Here is a 12,950-nt window from a genome sequence, read left to right on the forward strand (position 1 = left end):
CCGACTATGGTGGGAAAGGAGAAAAAACAAACAAAAGACTGTGAAGAAAAGGAAGTAGTTTCCAAAAGTCAGATACACAAATACCATCTTGGAAGCTCCCTCACTTTAGCATCTAGTTGGGATTTTTCTGTCGGAAGCTGGCTGGGAGGAAGTAGCAAAAAGTTACAGGGAAAAGAAACAAAAAACAACAACAAAAGCAAACAAACAAACATGAGATGCTGAACCCCTCTAAGTCAGATATTCGGCCCCCATCTAAGTTCTCACTCATCCCTTTAGTCTCCAGAGGCTGGATCTAAATTTTCTTTCCAGTAACTTAGTCCAGTTACCTTAGATCCTTTTGCTTTCGAAACTCCAAGAACTACTCAAACCCCGCACCATTCCTCATCCCCTTTTCTCCTAGCCTCAAATTCCACCTACAAAGCCCCCAACGCCGTCTCTGCCCCTTAGGCCCTACTGTCCTATCTAACCCCTGTCCTCTGGCCCCCAATAATTTCACAGGGGTACAGCGTCTTCCGTTCCAAATTTCCTTCCTCACTCTATATAGTTTTTCCACCATCTTCAAAATTCTTCCCTGACCCAAGTAACCAAGACTTCCCAGTGTCTGCTCCCCTGCTCCCCCGACACTCTTCCAAGTTGCTCCCTCTACCCCAGGTGTCTCGAACTCTTCAGTCCTGTCTTGTCTAAGCGGGTGCTGTCCTCCACAGCCCCTTCCTTGCCCGGTTGCTACTCTCAAGGGCCCTCCTAGCCCGCCATCCCTTAGCCAGGCCTTCTCTAGGTCACTGCTCAAGTTCTCCCCCCCCCCCCAGCCACCCCACCCCCCCCTTCCGCCCCGCGCCACGCCTGGGGCCGCCGCCGCCGCCGCCCAGTGTCAGCTGCTCAGTCTCTCAACGCCTCCCCAAGACCAGTCTTTCAGGTTGTGGCCTCTGAACACCCCCTCCCATCCCTCGGGCCCAGCTGAAGACACTGAGGGAGAGGGCCCGACAACTCACCCAGGAGCAGACAAAACAGGACGAGCCCCGCGCCCGAAACCGGAGTGAGGCGGAAGCGCATCCTGATCCCGCAGGGCAGGCGACGACCGGACCGGCAACGCCAGAGAACACCCTCGCAGACCCTGGGAAAGCGAGAGCCCAGGTGACCACCGACCACAGCACCGCGAAAGCCTGGAGTCGCCGCTTCTGCTCCAGTCATAAGACCGGGGGCGGGGCTCTTTCTTCCTTTCAGCCAATCACCACGCTCCCAAGCAGTGCGAGGGGCGGTGATATCCGGGCGGGAGGGCGGGGTGGCCACGCCCTGGCTTTTTGGTTCACAACCATTATGACACTAGGAAGAGATAACGCGCGGAGGGCATTTTTTAAGACTAACAGGAGAGGAGGAACTTTTGAGGTTTGTAGACAGTGGGTTATTTCTGTTCCCGAACCTTGAGAACAAGCAGAGTCATTTTTCTGGCATCAAAACGGTTGCTGGGTATCTGAAGATAAATATATGCAAAAATAAAACACGATTATTCTCCAAGCACAGAGGCTACCTATTGGTGGACAGGGAAGCTAAGGGGTACTATGAAGTCACTGACCACCAGATCAGAGACCCTGCTATTCAAGCTCACAAAGTTACAACACTCTCTTTCCCAGATGGGGAAATTGAAGCCAGAAAGAGGAAGCGTATTTTTAAATAGAGTAAGAAAAAGGTGAGAGAAATAAAACAAGAATAAAATAAAAATAAAAAATATTGTCATTACTACCCAGAGACGCTGTTTACAAAAATCATAAACTTCCCGATATTTTCTATGCATATACAACAAATGTTGTCTAATGAGTGCATACTAAACAGTATTCTGTACACTTGCCAAGTGAACAGTAAACAGACACAACTTAAACCAACATAAGAAAACATTCGAACATAAAACTCTAGAGTTGGAATAAAACATTGACCCTCAAATATTTAGCTTCCAAAATACACTACACTACACACACACACACACACACACACACACACACACACACACACTTGTCTGGGTGGTTTGGAAGGTTGTTTTGTTTTGTTGTTGTTGTTGTTGTTGTTGTTTATCATGATGCCTCAGAGATTCTGAAATGGCCTGTGTCTGTCCTACAAACTTACTTGGTTTTTTGTTTGTTTTCCTTTTGACGGTACTGGAGGTTGAACCCAGGGCCTCCTACACATGCTCAGTAAGCACTGGGACCTTTTTGAAAATTTTTTTGAGACAGGATCACTAAGTTGCCTACTTCAACCTTAAACTCACAGGATAGCTGTAGCTCAGGCAAAACTTGAACATATGATTCCCCTGCCTCAGCATGCCAAGCAGCTGGGATTTCAGGCTTTCACCTCCAGTCCTGTCTTATTACTTACTTAAACAAACACCTGGAGCAATTCTGATGCTGTGGACTGAAATATAGCTTCAAAATCATGTGGTCCAGGAGATCTTAAATCTGAGGGTTCTGTCTCTAAGTAAGCTTGAGCAAAAGTTGGGGGGGCAGCTAAGTGAATTCCCAGAAATTACATGAGACACTGATGAGGATTTTTCTGTAGAACTTTATACATTTAGTTAATTCTCTAATGGGACTGGGGCCTACCCACCTTAGCCCCCGCCAACTCCAAAACAAATATTAATAGCCACAGATCTGCATCACTATCATTTCCTTTAATGTGGTTAATCCCTGAAAGTAAGAACACTTGCTGATGAATGTTCTCCATCATGGGAGAAACTAAGTCACGAGCAAGTGACTTGCTGAACATGGGACTAATATATATTACAGCATTAGTCATTACCTTTAGCAAAATGTCATTCGACCCTTCTCCCTCTCATAAGAGTTGGCTGCGTCCTGGGTCTGCAGAGAACACATTACTGAATCAAGCCCTCAGAATTTGCCCCACCAATCCTTATTTATGGACTCTGCTCATTTCCTCAACTCCCTTTCTGGTTGTTGTTTCGTTTTTTGAGACAGGATATCGCTATGTGGCCCTGGCTGGGCTGGAACTTGTATAGACCAGGCTGTCCTAGAACTCACAGAGATCCTCCTGACTCTGCCTCCAATGCTGGAATTAAAGGCGTGCACAACCGGCCTGGCTGCAAGATCACTGATAAGCCCTTTCCCCAGTATCAGGACAATGAATGATGTAATAAGGACCCTGTGAATATGATCAAAGTTTGTCATATGCACATATGAAAATGTAAAACCCATTAGTGTATACAAGTCACAAATGTTATTTATAATTTAAAAAAGATATAATGGCCAGGTGTGGTAGTGAACAACTTTAAAAGCACTCGGGAGGCAGAGGCAGGAGGATCTCTATGAGTTTGAGGTCAGCCTGGGCTATGCAGTGAGTTCTAGAGCAGCCAGGGTGATACAATAACACTTTGTCTAAAAAAAGAAAGAAACCCTCCTAGATTTGGTAAAGGACAAAATACAGGGATTAGAGGAAAGAACTGAACTCATGGATACAAAGATTAAGAATTTAAAAACAGGGCCTGGAGAGCTGGCTCAGTGGTTAAGAGAACTGGCTGCTCTTCCAGAGGACCCGGGTTCAATTCCCAGCACCCATATGGCAGCTCACGATTGTCTGTAACTCCAGTTTCAGAGATCTGACACTTTCATACAGACATACATGCAGGCAAAACACCAATGTCTATAAAATAAATTACATATAAAAAGAATTTAAAAAAACCTTTAAATCAACAAGTACCCCTGAGCTATTAGTATCATCTACTTGTTACCATGTGATCTTTTTTATAACCATGTATTAATTGTTCAAAATAATGGGTTTTGTTATGAAATTTTCATACCTGTACATACATGCAGTGCTTTGCTCATACGCACCCTCTCTATCACAACAGTGATACCACCTCCTCCTGCTGGTCCCCTCATCTTCCCAGACAGTCCCCCCTATTTTCATTTATCTTCTTTTTATATATTGAGTCTTCATATGGTATTTGGTTTTTTGAGTCTGGCTTGTTTCACTTAACATAATGATCTCCAGTTTTATCTGTTTTCCTGAAAATAGAACCCCCCACTTTTCTTTATGATCACTTCTCTATTTTGTGTTTACATTTTCGTGGCTTTTTTGGTTCCTGTGTAATGTATGCTTTTGTGTGTACGTGTGTGCATATTTCACATGTTACATGTATTGAGGAAGCCAGAGGTAGATTTTGAGTGTTTTGCTCTATTGCTCTTCTACCTTATTTTTAAGACAGAGGCTTCCATTCAACCTGGAGCTTGTTATTTTGGCTGGACTGGCCAGCCAGTGGGCCCCTGAAATCTACCCCAGTTTTGAGGTTACAGATGCACTATGCCTGGCTTTTACATGGGTTGCTGGAATCCTAATTCAGGTCCCCATGCTTACATGATATGCACTCTCCCCACCTAACCATTTCCTCAAAACTAATTTTCATTTTCATACACTCCTCGAATTTGGGTCTCTTCTGGATAATGCCTCCAATCCGTGGCAAAATGGCCATCACTGAAACCCATACAGAAGTCACTGTGGGCTCAGACAGCTGCCAACCCTTGAGCTGGAGTCCTCGGTATAAGTGGAGATGTGCCATTTTGAGTTATAAGTTTTCCCCTGCAGTATTTTCCTCAGGTCCCCTTGCAAAAGGATCTGACTCAATCTGCTAAACTACAATGGTTCTCAGGCCACCTGTACATTAAAATCACCTAAAGGGCTTATCACAACACAAACTACTGGACCCCACTGGACTTTGCACAGGTCTGAGGTAGAGTGAGAGAAAATCTGCCTTTCTAGCAACTTCTCTAGTTGTCCTGATGGTGCCATACTGGAGACCACACTCTGAGTAATGATATCTCAAACTCTTTGGGGCAAGCATCTTTATTTATACATTTATTTATTTATTTGTTTGTTTGTTTGTTTATTTATACATGTAAATGTATGTATGCCACGTGTGTCCAGGTGCCCAAAGAAGTCATAAAAGGGCACTGGATTCCCCAGAGCTGGAGTTACAGGCAGTTATGCAGGTGCTGGAAGATAGCTAATGTGTGGGTGCTAAAAACTGTACTTAGGTCCTCTGGAATAGCAGTAAATGCTCTTAAACACTGAGCAATCTCTCCAGCCGGACATACAAACTTTTTTTTTTTTGACCCAGTGTCTCACTATGTAGCTAGCTTTCGTTGGCCTAAAGCTCCCTATGTAGCTCAGGCTGGCCTTGAACTCACAGCAATCTGCCGGCCTCTGCCTCAGTGCTGGGGTTAAAACTGTGCACCACTGCACGAACCTTGTTTATTTTTATTAGTGTATGCTCATTTTACAAAGTGATGAGTTTCATTATGAAATTTTCTCCGAAGTATATTATAAATTTTATCTGTACTCACTTCTCGTCGCCCTCTCCTGTCTCTCTTCCTGTCTCCCACCTATCCTCTTCCTTTTCCTAAATAGTCCTTTCTACATCCATACCTTATGATATATATATATATATATATATATATATATATATATAGTGTGTGTGTGTGTGTGTGTGTGTGTGTGTGTACAATCTAGGTTATGCATACGAGAGAATACCAGCAGTTTTTCTCCTTCCTCTGTGGAAAGGAATTAAGAAGTAGGAGAGGCCGAGCGGTGGTGGCGCACGCCTTTAATCCCAGCACTCGGGAGGCAGAGCCAGACGAATCTCTGTGAGTTCAAGGCCAGCCTGGGCTGCCAAGTGAGTCCCAGGAAAGGAGCAAAGCTACACAGAGAAACCCTGTCTCGAAAAAAAAAAAAAAAAAAAAAAAAAAAGAAAGAAATAGGAGAGACCAGGTAGTGGTATCTCACGCCTTTAATCCCAGCATTCGGGAGGCAGAAGCAGGTAGATCTCTGTGAGTTCGAGGCCAGCCTAGTCTACACAGTGAATTCCAGGACAGCAAGGGCTACATAGAGAAACACTGTCTTGAAAGGAACAAAAAAAAAGTACTAGGAGAGAAAAGACTTCTATTAACTTCAACAAATTTGTAGAAAAAAATTGGTTGCTTTATAATAATGTTTTTAAATCAATTAATGAAAATAATTTAAGATCCTTGGGCTTGGAGTACAGCTCTTGGGTAGAACTCTTGCCTTGCATGTGTGAAGCCCTGGACTCCATCCCCAACACCAAATTTAATAGTAAATAAATAAATATTTAAAAACACAACATTGAACTGGTCTGGAAAGATGGCCCAGGAGATAAGAGATTACACTGCTCTTGCGGAAGACCCCACTTCAATTCCCAGCACACACAAAAGGCAGCTCATAACCACTTGTAACTCCAATTGAAGGTCCTCAAAAAGCTCAAAACAGAACTGATATATGGCCCAGCTATACCCCATCTGGACCCCACACCCTACAACAGAAATGCCTACATTTCCACAGTCGCTGTAACTCTATTCACAGTATCAGAGAAATAGAACCAGCCCAGATGTCCATCAATGAATGAATAGATAATGGAAATATTTGTGTGTATGTGTGTGTCATGTAAATATATGTGATGTATGTACAGTGCATATACATACATGTATATATAATTTAGTGGTAAAGAATGAAAATGTGAAATTTACAGAAAAATGAATGGCTCTAGAAAACATTGTACTAAGTGAAGTAATCCAGGCCCAGAAAACACTATACTGAGTGAGGTAATCCAGGCCCAGAAAACACTATACTGAGTGAGGTAATCCAGGCCCAGAAAACACTATATTGAGTGAGATAATCCAGGCCCAGAAAACACTACACTGAATGAGGTAATCCAGGCCCAGAAAACACTATACTGAGTGAGGTAATCCGGGCCCAAAAAGCTAAACACCACATGTTCTTCCCTATATGCAGTGCTTAACACTGAGAGTTGGTATACTCCAAAAGAAAAAGATAGAAAGAGGCCATTAGAGAGAGGGAGATGGGTCATTAGAACACATGGAAAATTGTTGTGGAATGTTTGTTTAACCAGGAAAAGATGTGGTACATTTGTTTGTGCTGCATTTGTTTAATTGTGCAAAGATGTGTTGCATTTGTTTCGCCTTGCCTGCCTAAGGCACCTGATAGGTCTAATAAAGAGCTGAACAGACAATTGCCGGGCAGGAGAAAGGATAGGCGGGCCTGGCAGGCAGAGAGAATAAATAGGAGGGGAAATCTGGGCTTGAGAGAAGGAAGAAGAACAAGAGAGAGGGAAAGGAGAGACAGAGGGACATGCCTGGGGCAAGAAGCCAGGCATCGGCTAGCCAGCCGGACATCAAGAAGCAATAAAAGTAAGATAAACAGAAATAAAAAGGTAATAAACCCTGAGGCAAAAGGTAGATAAGGAGAAACAGGTTAAATTAGAAGAGCTGGCCAGAAATGAGCCGAAAGTAGGCCAAGCATAATTTTGGAGCTGGTTGGTGGACAAAAAGAAAAAGCCTAGTACAGAAAGAGAAGATGGTCAAGGAGAGGGGGTACTGAGCACAGAGGGGGTGGGTAGGGAAACAAAACTCACCCTATGGAAATCTACTGATCTAGAAGCTTATTTATAAACTATGAAAGTCAGTTTGGGTGACATAATTTATATGTGGAGAGGATGATAAGATAAACAAAGGGGGAAAGGGACTTTCCTGACACTACATGATAATTAAAAATCATTTCCTTGATATTAGGCATTAAATAATTTGTCCGTCCTTCCTTCCTTTTTTCCTTCCTTTCTTTGGCTTTTCTTTTTGTTGTTTGTAGTGGTGAATTTTTGCAGATCAGGTAGCCCTCCCCAACACCCAGAAGTCCACCTGCCTCTGCTAGGATTAAAGTATGTGCCACCACACCTACCAATTTGTCATTTCTCTTGGTTTTTTTGTTGTTTGTTTGTTTGTTTTTGAGGCAGGATATCTCTGTGTAGCCCTGGCCAGCATGGAACTCTCACTATGTAGACCAGACTGACCTTGAACTACGTGCCTCTGCCTCCTGAGTGCTGGTATTAAAGGCGTACGTACACCACCATGTCCAGTTTTGTAAAAAAGTTTTGGGGTAGTGCTAGTGCAGGCCTTTAGTCTTAGTACTTGTGAGGCAGAGGCAGGCAGATCTCTGAATTTTTTTTTTTTTTTTTTTTGGTTTTTCGAGACAGGGTTTCTCTGTGTAGCTTTGCGCCTTTCCTGGATCTCGCTCTGTAGACCAGGCTGGCCTTGAACTCACAAATATCCGCCTGCCTCCGCCTCCCCAGTGCTGGGATTAAAGGCGTGCACCACCACCACCACCACCACCACCACCACCACCACCACCACCACCACCCACAGATCTCTGAATTTGAGTCCAGCCTGGTCTACAGAGCAAGTTCCATGACAGCCCTGTCTCACAAACAAACAGTCACATAGTTTTACCTTTTTTTTTTTTTTTTTTGAGCTGAGGATCGAACCCAGGGCCTTGTGCTTGCTAGGCAAGCGCTCTACCACTGAGCTAAATCCCCAACCCCTCATTCTTTTCTTTTAAGGATGACCTTGAGCTGCTATTCTTCCTGCCTCTACCTCCAAAGACCCCCGTTTATAAATGGCTCTGGAAACATTATTTGCATGGCTTTACAGTAGTTTATTTAAAAATAAATAAATAACCAGCCTGGTCTACAAAGCAAGTTCCAGGACAGGCTCCAAAGCTACACCGAAACCCTGTCTCGAAAAAACAAAACAAAATAAAAAATAAACAAATAAACGTTTTTGCCAGGCATGGTGGCACTTGCTTGTAATCCCAGCATGAAAGAGTCCAAAGCAGGAAGATCAGAAATTCAAGGCCAGCCTGGGCTACACAGCAAGACCCTGCATAAGGAAAGAAGCTTAATAAATAATTTTGTTTTGCTTTTCAAATTGTATCACAGCTGGGCAGTAGTGGCACACACCTTTAATCTCAGCACTCAGGGGGCCCACTTGGGAGGCAGATCTCTGTGAGTTGAGGGCAGCCTGGTCTACAGAACAAATTCCAGGACAGCCTGGGCTACACAGAGAAACCCTGTCTCAAAAACACTCCCAAAAAATCGTATCACACACCACCACAGTTTTATTTTACTTTTTATTAATTTGAGGCCTGGTCTGACTGCATTATCCAGACTGATTTTGCAAAATTAGGTAGGTTCAAGCAATCTTCCTACCTGAGAGCCCTGACTAGCTGGTACTGCAAGAACATACCATCATATCTGCCTTATCACCATTTTATTTTACAGATCTATCACCATTTTATCTCACAGAGAATTTTAATCAACAGCTTAGATTTGGTTTACTGTTTCGGACATTTGGAAATGTGTCAAAAGGTAAGTACTGTTGATAAGATGGGATCAAGGCAGGTTCTGGCTGTTGCAATGCTAAACTAGACTTCACACACATAAGCTTCTGTTCTCAAAACCTTCAATGAATTGGATCGGGCCCACCCACTGCCTTTCTTCTTCTTCTTCAGGGAGCTGCAGTTCTGCTCTGAATCCCTTTGAATTAGCTGCACTGTGAGCACAGTTTACTCCTCCCATTCCTTACAGCCAACAGATTAACGGGCTGTAATAGCATTTGAACAGCGCCATCCCAGTAACACCTAGGCTAGGTTTAGGCTGATTAATTAGCCTTACTGACACATCAAAAGATCATCAAAAGGGAGTATCTTCTTTCATTTAAAAATATCGTCAGAACAGCAGTGTTCCAAAGACAGTTCCATGGAACAGAATGGACAGTTTCAGGATACACTTGTGTGTGTGTATATATGGGACCATTTATTGTGTGATGGGGTTGGGCGTGGGGTACTGTGCATGCTGGGCAAGCACCTTATTACTGTGCAATACCCCAACCCCTTTTGTATTTTCACTTTGAAACTGAGTCTTACTAGGTTTCTCAGGTTGTACTTGAATTCCCTCTGTAGCTCTGGCAGGCCCGAAATTTAGAATTTCTGCCACGGCATCTCAAGTGACTGGAATTTTATGCTTGTACCACCAGGCCATGGCTGCAATGTAGTTTATCAGTAGCTCTCAACCTTTCTGATGCTGCAACCCTTTAATGCAGTTCCTCATGTTGTGGTATCCACCAACTATAAAATTATTTTTGCTGCTACTTCATAACTGTAATTTTGCTACTGTTATGAATTGTACTGTAAATATTTTTGGAGATGGAGGTTTACCAAGGGTATTGAGACCCACTGTAGTGCTGAAGTGTTCAAAGTAGCACTACAAAGGAAATGAAAGAGCCGGGAAGTGCTGACACACACCTTTAACCCCAGCTCTTTGAAGACAGAGGCAGGTGGATCTCTGTTAATTCCAGGTCATCCTGGTCTATGTGCTAGTTCCAAGCCAACCAGGGTTACACAGTGAGACTTGCCTCAAAAAACAAAGAACAGCTATTAAAAAGAGAAAATTATAAGTTACTTAAATTTGGAAAGATGACTTTTGTAATTATCATGCAGCATCGAGAACGTCGCTTTCCCCCTTTGGACATCTCATCCTCTTCACATATAAATTTATTGCGTCCAAGTTGATGTGCATATTTTATAATTAGTCTGCACAAATTGTGTATGAGTTAAATGGAGAACATTATAAAACCACTGCTGAACACAGAAACAAAAATTGAAATAACCTATAGTCCACAGCTTCTGCTCAGCGTGTTCTTTCTTACACCTCTGCCTCATCAGGACGATTTCTCCTTCAGGTGACCTCCTAAGCCAGCGAAGGAACAAAGAGATTGAGCCTGTGTTCCCCTGGCACCCTGGACTTCCCTCCAACACTTGTGTCTTCACTGGCCCTGACGCTCTAGCAGTCTGAAGCTTCTCCAGGGCAAAGAATGTGGCCGTATCTTTCAACAAGCTGTTCTCATAATCGGTGTTCAGTAAATGTTTCTTGAATTAATAAGTAAACAGAGGATCTAGGAATATTAGAGAGCATATAACGTCAGCACTGAGCTAGAGGAATTATCTCAGCCTACTTCCTGTTTTTGTCTCTCTGAGTCATATCAGGGAAAGTGGCAGGATTTGGTTTGTTTTCCCAATTGACTAACCAGCTGTAACTACCAAACTTCTGATTCCTACTTTGACCACTTTCTCCTTGTATATGCGTTATATGTTAGGGTCTTGGTATGTATATGTTAGGGTATGTATATGCGTTATATGTTAGGGTCATGGTATTTATATGTTAGGGTATGTATATGTACTTGTTAGGGTCTTGGTATGTAGCCTAGGTTGGCCTTGGACTTTTTTATTGTGCTGTGTTTTGGTTTTCTTTTGTTTTGAGATGGAGTTTCACTGCGTAGTCTTGGCTGGCCTGCAACTTTGCTATACAGACTAGGCTGGCCTCAAATTCATAGAGGTCCACCTGTCTCAGCCTTCTGAGTGCTGAGATTAAAGGCAGGGGACACTACACCCTGCTGGCCTTGAGTTTATTAGCTACCTCAGCCTCTTGAGTGCTTAGGCTAAAAGAATGCAGCACCATGTCCAACATACATATAACTTTATCATACTGTTTTTGCCTTTCTGAATCTTTGTTTCTCTGTCTATTTCTATGTCTTTCCCTCTACACACACACACACACACACACACACACACACTTGCAGATAGCCTTTGTTATCTCTCCTCTCTGTGATTTTCGTTTTTTTCTTTTTTGAAAGATGTGTGCTCTCGAACATGTAAGCATGTATGGAGATGTCCTGGAACTGGAGTTACAGGTGGTTGTAAGCTGCCTGACCTAGGTTCTGGGAACCGAACTTAGGTCTTCTGGAAAACCAATAAGCATTCTTTTTTTTTTTTTTTTTTTTGAGACAGGGTTTCTCTGTGTAGCTTTGGAGCCTTTCATGAATCTCACTCTGTAGACCAGGCTGGCCTCGAACTCACAGAGATCTGCCTGCCTCTGCCTCCTGAGTGCTGGGATTAAAGGCGTGAGCCACCACCACCCAGCTGCAATAAGCATTCATAAGCACTGAGCCTTAGCTCCAGCCTCTAATTTTTTTCTTTTCCTTTGAGTTAGTGTCTCATGCTGCCTAGGCTGGTCTTGAACACTCCTTCCCAGTATTAGGATTACAAGCATGTACTACCATGCTTTTCTTTGTGATTTTCATAGTTTTTGTCTTACTTTATAGCCCAGGATAGATTTGAACTTGAAGTGATCCTCCTGCCTCAGCCTCCCAAGTGCTGGAATTACAGGTAAAAGCTACCATGCCTGGCGTTAATATTTGTCTTTCTACTCAATAGACTATGGAAGAGATAGATGCTAAGACATTATAATCTACCAAAGTTTGAAATGACACACCGTGGGAAATAATGTCATGTTGCTCTCTTCCTTTGTAGTGGCAGTTTAGAGGAGAAAATCAGATTCAGGAAGTCTTACCTCCCCCTGTATAACACTATTGATGATAGCCACCACCTCATCAAAGAGTGGAACTGAAATGGCTGTAACAAGCTCTTTGGCATAAGATGACAGCCACGCCGGGCGGTGGTGGCGCACGCCTTTAATCCCAGCACTCGGGAGGCAGAGCCGGGTGGATCTCTGTGAGTTCGAGGCCAGCCTGGGCTACCAAGTGAGTTCCAGGAAAGGCGCAAAGCTACACAGAGAAACCCTGTCTTGAAAAACCAAAAAAAAAAAAAAAAAAAAAAGATGGCAGCCACATGCTGCGGATTTCTTGATATGGAATAGCAGGTATTTTGAAATCAGAAAGGGCCCTTATCTGTGTCAACCCTGCCATTTTGTTCACCAAGGTCAAGTTACTTACTCAAGTTGGCAGTGGGAGCTGAGAACGGAACTCTTACCTCTGAATTTCTTGCCTGCTGTTCTGTTCCCATTTGGCTCTAGCTCTGTGCTCTAAAAGGCTCCCTTCATTAAAGTTTTATGTGAACGAGAAAGGCACAGGAAACACTGAAAGCCCTGTGCACTTCTGCTAGAGAATTTATTAGATGGTGACCTTAGCACTCTCACCAATTGAAATGCAGAAGTTTCCTAGCAACTTCAGTCTTCGGATATTGTTTTGTTTTCCTGGCGCATGCTCATGGAAATATTTGTTGACTTGCAATAG

At 43.3% G+C, this 12,950-nt stretch overlaps 1 protein-coding gene across 2 annotated transcripts in view; it reads right to left on the bottom strand.

The window, feature by feature from the left end:
• The window catches only part of Lamp2 (lysosomal associated membrane protein 2), a 45,463-nt gene extending 44,268 nt beyond the window's left edge, over positions 1 to 1,195 (bottom strand). For both annotated transcript variants that reach the window (XM_059250284.1, XM_059250285.1), the window contains exon 1: positions 990 to 1,195. In XM_059250284.1, the coding sequence (XP_059106267.1) occupies positions 990 to 1,188 (199 nt within the window). In that variant the 5' untranslated portion in view covers positions 1,189 to 1,195. The remainder of the gene's footprint in view (positions 1 to 989) is intronic.
• Positions 1,196 to 12,950: the final 11,755 nt, after the last annotated feature.

Source organism: Peromyscus eremicus, chromosome X (assembly GCF_949786415.1).
Source record: "Peromyscus eremicus chromosome X, PerEre_H2_v1, whole genome shotgun sequence".
NCBI classification, from domain to species: Eukaryota; Metazoa; Chordata; class Mammalia; order Rodentia; family Cricetidae; genus Peromyscus; species Peromyscus eremicus.